The sequence below is a fragment of the Limulus polyphemus genome, unplaced genomic scaffold (genome assembly GCF_000517525.1).
Source record: "Limulus polyphemus unplaced genomic scaffold, Limulus_polyphemus-2.1.2 Scaffold380, whole genome shotgun sequence".
NCBI lineage: Eukaryota > Metazoa > Arthropoda > Merostomata > Xiphosura > Limulidae > Limulus > Limulus polyphemus.
This window is the reverse complement of record NW_013665990.1, coordinates 412,235-419,642: the sequence shown is the minus strand read 5'-3', so window position 1 is coordinate 419,642 and position 7,408 is coordinate 412,235. Positions and strand designations below refer to the sequence as shown.

Genomic DNA, 7,408 nt, shown 5'->3' with positions numbered 1-7,408 from the left:
GGGAAGGCAGCTAGTCATCACCACCCACCGCCAACTCTTGGGCTACTCTTTTACCAACGAATAGTGGGATTGACCGTCACATTATAACGCCCCCACACCTGAAAGGGCGAGGATGTTTGGTGTGACTGGGATTCGAACCCGCGACCCTCTGATTGCGAGTCGAGCGCCCTAACCACCTGGCCATGCCGGGCCTTTCCTGAAGCATATTACAATTTCTTAAAAGACTGCTTTGATTACAATGTATATTTTTATTATTGAAAGCTGCACATATGCAAGTTACGTACTTCTTAACAATAACTAGGATTACTTAAATTGATCAGCATATGAACACAGAAGTTAAAAACATTCATAACGTTTGTTAGACATTTAGTGAACTTACTTTCTTATTTTTATAGTATATCTTCTCTTACGAAGAGAGTCGGGTGTGGCTTAATGGTTAGCACGTTATCTGCCGATTGAAGGGTGAAAGGTTCGAGACGAGGTACCGCTGAACACAAGAAGATTCATAAATTAGATAAAACGATAGCTTCATTATATAAAGCATTCTCTTTCTACACTCTCAAATGTCCTGCTGAAAAATATAGAGATGGATTGAGCTGAGTACCTTACCTTGTAACAATGAGGAAGAAATCCAGTTCAAAAACAAGAGCATGAGTCAGTATCCAAACATTTGTTATACGAACTTAAGTGTAAATCAACTTATATATGTTAAGACGAGTACGCAACTGAAAAAAATATTTTAAAACTTTTATTAAGTGATCTAGCAAGAAACTGGATATACTGTACTTAAAAATGTTTTTCAAAATAAAACAAATGTAAAGCCTCTGATGTGGTAAACATTTTCGATCGAAATAACTCAGTGGATCTATAAAATTGTTATTCGTTCTGTGTGGTTTACTGATTTATCTGCAGTTTTAATAGTTTGTGTAATAATACAAACATATTGCAATGTTCAAAAATTATACAAAATTTTGTCTAAAGTTATTTGATCGACGAATTAAAAAGAATGTATCAGTCTTTGTAGTTCGCGTTGAGTATAAAACTGAGCAGAACACAAGTTTGATAAGCTGAATCTGATGAGTGCTTTTCAGTTATCGTTATGCTCATCCTATATATATGTATCAAGTAATGATACAACCGAGTTTACTGAGTTAAACATTTCTGGTGATCTCGCTTAAACAGCAATTGGAATAATGTTCACAAATTGGAAGAGCAGGAAATTAATGAATTGATACTGCGAGGTTGTGAGAAATAGATGTCATACAACTGATTGTGGTAAGAAAGAATTTGGAGAGTAAAGATTTTTGTTTTTGTTTTACAGTAATTAGATGAAAGCAGAGTCATACGACTACCTATCCATGATATATTGAGTAGAGTCATACGGCTACTACCCATGATGTACTGAGTAGAGTTATACTGCTACTACCCATGATGTATTGGGTAGAGTCATACGGCAACCTATCCATGATGTATTGGGTAGAGTCATACGGCAACCTATCCATGATGTATTGAGTAGAGTTATACTGCTACCTACCCATGATGTATTGAGTACAGTTATACGGCAACCTATCCATGATGTATTGGGTAGAGTCATACGGCTACCTACTCATGATGTATCGGGTTGAGTTATACGGCAACCTATCCATGATGTATTGGGTAGAGTCATACGGCAACCTATCCATGATGTATTGAGTAGAGTTATACTGCTACCTACCCATGATGTATTGAGTACAGTTATACGGCAACCTATCCATGATATATTGGGTAGAGTCATACGGCTACCTACTCATGATGTATCGGGTTGAGTTATACGGCTACCTATCCTTGGTGTATTGGATAGAATCCCACTGCTACCTATCCATGATGTAATGGGTTTAGATAATTAAATATGTCTTATTTTCAACTGAGTAAACCCTGATCTTCTTAATTGGCATATGGTAGACGATATTTAAATTGTAGCTAAATCGAAAAGAAGATGCTGTAGGTTGTACTGCATATATTTATTACTATATGTAAATAAATATTTCTTTTTATTACTTTTCTAAATGAGTGTTAATAGTAGAAAACGTTAATTTTTTCAAATATAATCATATCTGTGTAAATCATATCTGAATAAATCTAGTGTTTCGAATTGCTAGGATGTAAACATCTTGAAAATGATATATATTTTTAAACATATAATGTGAAAAAAAGAATCAGTATTTGTAATCGTACGTTGTGGTTTTATTGTTTTAAAATATTTACAGAGTAAGAGATGTTTATAATCCATGTAGTTTTTAAATGGCAAATTTGTTTTAGTCTGAAAATGAATACAGGGCATACATATTGCAATTTAATTTTTTTCTGATGTTATAAAATGCTATTTGTTAAATATGCAAGTGGCTTTTTGTGTAACGTGTGTGATGGATTTATTATTATATATTTATTTTAATATCGATGTTAGTTTAAATTAAATTTATATTTACAAGTGTACATACAGTTCAATATGTATTGCGAAACTCTATTCTCTGAAGTTGTAGAAGATTCTCTTCTTTGGCTGTGTCGCACAATTTTGTGAATACTTCATTTTAACTCAGTGCAACGTTTAAACCAAGGTATAATAAATATAATGTAATTTATTTTTAAGTGAGCTTCATTTGAGATAACAAAGAGGATAATCCTTTGATGAACTGAAACTCATTTGAACAGAATAATTTGATTTTGCTACAAGAATCACTGGAAATTAAACAAGCATTTTATTATAAAACCAGTTAGTTTTAGCCAAGAATTTTACAGGAACTTTTTCAAGTATAAAGCTAAACAATGAGCGTCCATCAAGAGTATTGAACCAATTGTTTAGTGAATAAGCCTCCAGGCTCACCGCTGAGCTACTGGGGTCTTTACCGGTGGTAAATGGAATTTTGGAATCTAAATGTAACACACATGGGTTCAACTTGAATGATTATCTAACGACATTCACCATAAGTGCTGTGATAAAGATATATGTTTCATGATACAATCTGTAGCACTGCAATGTGAAGGAGGTCCTAACACTAAGAGGAGTTAAATAGATACATGCTTCATGATATGATCTGTAACACTGCAAGATGACGGAGGTAGATAGCTAGATAGCTACAAAAGAGGTATGTGTTTATATGAAATCTGAATCAAGGAATTCTAGAATTTTCCGTGCATTAAGTTGTTGTTTTATGTTCACTAACTGTATTTCGAAATATTTTATGCTCTTGAGGAAATTTTTAAATTCATTATTGCCATCAAAGAGCGGAACAAAAGAAAACTGTATTTATTGTATCTTGAAGGATGTATTGCCAACTTAGTGCAGTCTAATAACAGGAAACTTTTTATAGTATGATAATAGTTTTGTTCTTCCTCCACAAAGCGCAACGTACTGTCAAAGTACTGTCACTGTCATGATGTGATCTTATATTACAATGACCATTATAAGATATAGTTATTTTATTTTATTTATCATAAATTCATACGTACATAAAGAGTTCTGAACAAGTTGTATGTGGTATTATATCGTTATTATGCAACTGATTTTTATAAATATATACCCTTTCAAGCAGATCAAAACCTTAATTTCTAGTCATCGTGTTAACCGGTAGCCAGAAGGAAGAACCTTGGTTATTCTGAGCCTAGAATAATAAAAGGTATCTCCTTTGAACACGAGCATTCGTTTGCATTATAGTTTTAATAGAACAACACGAAAAAATAAAGAAAATAAAAACTATATTTAAATTATACTTAATAATCTATTTCTACATAGTATAAGTATAATGAAATATCACCTATTACTGAGTAACGTTTTGTGATGGCGAACAGTCGAATATATGGCACTAGTCTTTTAACTGTGCGTTACATAAAACAAACAAAAAATATTACTCGTTTAAATACTAAACGATTATAATATCGTGATGTTTTTCTTAGTAAGGTGTGACGAAGTGCTTCCGAGTTTTTCCGAACCTGTTCCGAATGTTACCATACCTGCCGGACGAGATGTAGATATTCCATGCGTTGTCGAGAACCTGGGATTCAACAGAGTAAGTTATACTAAAGATTAAGGTATTTGTAGCGTCCGACAGGTTTTGATATTTGAAATTTTGTTTTTCACAGTGTATAAAATATATAATTTGAAATAACTAAAACATTTCTAAATTAGTTATTTTTATATTCATTTAGATTCATGTTCTTTAATAAAATGTATTTGAGCATTTATGGAATTAATATCTTAAATATATGTGGTTTTTTTCTGTTAATTATTCAAGTGACCGTTTTTCTAAAAACTTGATGTGAGATAATAAATATAATTAGAATATAAGGATCTGGACAAAGTGTGTTCGAAATGAAATCAAGTTATTGAATTAATGCTGACATGCCCACAGCTACGAACTTGTTCAAGATATATGAATCGCTTTACTTTATTCATTCTATAAGAAAGTGCTGTCTTCTTTTTCTTTGATTGTAGAAAACAGCACTCTATCTTCCTTCAAACTTCGTTAATTTATTGATCACTGTTAGAAGCAGTTACTCATAGTACTTTGAACCAGAAATTGCTTCTTTGTTGACTGAGAATGACAAACCATCTGTCAAGTACAGAGCCATTACTAAAGATGAAATGTTCTTGCTGCCCGAAAGTACATGGACTGAATAGAATTACAATGAAATAGTTTTGGAATTTTCTGAGTAGTTGAAATAAAATAATCAAGACAATGGTGTTGATATCTCTAAATTTAATTTTTAGTTAAACTAATTGTTCAGAAGGATGTTAGAAAAGACAACAAATTTTAATAGTCTCTAACTTTCTGTTGAAAAATAGCACGAGGTTCTCATACTTCTTAGAAATTCGTTAACACATCGAAAACAATGTGACTTCACTAGTTTCTTGTTGTAACTATAAAAAACTATTGTAACTATATTGTTGCAATATATATATATATATATATATATAGTTTGAGATAAAGCTAATTTAATTCTGTTGAGCTTAGTCTTTGTATTAATATCCTATTTGAATAAAACAAATGTTTTGGAAAGATGGAAGACTGTTTCAGACGACATAGTGCACTCAAGGTAAATTTTTATTGAAACTATGAAACGTAACTATGGATGTTATTCATCAGACTATTTGTCAAAAACATAAAATTATAATCCAAAAAGAGATTTTCAAAGGCAATTGGTGTAATTTATGTGGTGTTAAAATGTAATTTTTTGACGTTAAAAAAAAGATTGTAATAGAGCTGTGATCACGACCAACTGCTTTACTTCAGACACTGATCTTTACGACGTTCTTTAGCTATGTTTGACCCCCTCCCCCAATCACCACAACTGCCAGAATAGCCGCTAGCTTTCTCATAAAAAAAGATAGGAAAGAAGACTGAGTTGGTCATAATTTCTGTTGGGATCGATGCTTAACATTGTCTGACCCTTGAGATTGTGGATTTATGTTCAACGAGTAGCTAAATGAAGCACACAAAACGATATATTCTGTACTAACCTTCTGTAAACTCCATTTACACGGTCAGTTTTGAAGTTTTTATGGTGTATGGTAGCACAAAGGTTTTTTTATAGCTCATGACGTCATGTTGAAGGTTCAGGAAAAGAAATCATGTAATACGTAGTTTTATAATATAAAAATTGAGCGTATAGAGTTTTTATGTCACTTATTGGTGAAATGTTTTTATTTTGTTATCTTAGAATCTTAAATTGAACATTTGCATGTAACAATAAAAAAAGAAGAGATTGCACACAAATCTTGCACCTTCAAATATAAAGCATACCTTGACTATATAGATGGGAACAATAACTTTATGATTAACCCATATTTCTATTGGAATAAAATGTTTTGATGACGTTAACTATGCATTTTTATGTAGGCACTATTTTTCACTGTTGTCTAATGGAATGACAAAGATAGCATTCAAAATTGTGAGATAACCGAATGCAAACAATTTATAATTTGTATTACTAATTTTGTTGTATCCCTGTTTTGTTCTGTTGGTGTATTTTGTTGTATCCCTGTTTCGTTCTGTTGGTGTATTTTGTTGTATCCCTGTTTTTTCTGTTGGTGTATTCTGTTGTATCCCTGTTTCGTTCTGTTGTTGTATCCCTGTTTTGTTCTGTTGGTGTATTTTGTTGTATCCCTGTTTTGTTCTGTTGGTGTATTTTGTTGTATCCCTGTTTCGTTCTGTTGATGTATTTTGTTGTATCCCTGTTTTGTTCTGTTGGTGTATTTTGTTGTATCCCTGTTTTGTTCTGTTGGTGTATTTTGTTGTATCCCTGTTTTGTTCTGTTGGTGTATTTTGTTGTATCCCTGTTTTGTTCTGTTGGTGTATTTTGCAATTACTTTCTAAAACTTTTCCAAATTTTTTAGATGTTTCTTCAATGATTTTGTATCTTTTCCTTATAACAAGAGAGTTTATCTTCGTAATATTAACTCAAGAATGCTACTACAGTTACCTAATGAATAAACAAAATATTATGTAAATGAAACTCTCTGGATTATTAAGAACAGCGAGATGATATACATATGTACAGGAAACAGAAAAGCAAAGAAGTAACGAAATCATTCCGCTAAGTATGGTGTTTTTGACATAAACTAAAGGAAACGTGCTTTGAAAAATATGTTCATATGATTCTTAGGGAGATTAAAGTATAAAGAATGAAAAAAACAAAGAATACATTGAATACAACTAAGTCAAAACGATTTTGTAATACGGATGGAACTGACAGTCATTGAAAATCAAGGTAAACATAGTTAATTTGGAGGCAATAACACTGAAAGTTAATATCACTTTATATTAACGGAGTTTCTGGTTCAATTCTGCCCTTTGAGCTACTTATTTCATCGCCAATTGATCATTCATTACTCTGTAATTTTCATTATAATATGATTATTCGAAACATATTAAGGTTAATCGTAGAACACACGACTCGTATAGTTGGCAGAAAATACCTGTTTGATGCCTGACCGTTGGCATTGTGACACCGTTGTTGTTTGTTGAATAAAGATACTCGAGGGCTATATGCACTAGCCGCTCCTAATTTTGAAGTAAGAGACTAGAGACAAGACAATTAGTCAATGTCATCCACTGTAGAATTTGACTGTCACGCTTATAACGCACCCACGGCACCAAAGTGCGGAATGCGATTTTTCTGCGCGGTAACGGAATGCGAACCACGGAAATTCAGATCATCAGCATAGCACCCTAATTGATGAGTCGAGCTCAGCCTTAATGTGACGTCACGTGTTACAATTTCGAATGGTCTGAAACCGAACTACATTATAATTTAAATTTAGTAGTTAAATATATGCCAATATATCTCCAATTTACGATATTTGCCAACATGATTGATACACACAGTTTTCTTTTTTAGTAGAAATATGTTTTAATATATAAACAACAATACA

General features: G+C 32.3%; 1 protein-coding gene across 1 annotated transcript in view; it reads left to right on the top strand.

Annotated features, from left to right (window-relative positions):
* LOC106457841 (lachesin-like) overlaps window positions 1–7,408 on the top strand; it is a 135,646-nt gene that overhangs the window by 78,420 nt on the left and 49,818 nt on the right. The window contains exon 2 of the mRNA XM_022383886.1: window positions 3,931–4,043. Coding sequence (XP_022239594.1) covers window positions 3,931–4,043 — 113 coding nt within the window. The remainder of the gene's footprint in view (window positions 1–3,930; window positions 4,044–7,408) is intronic.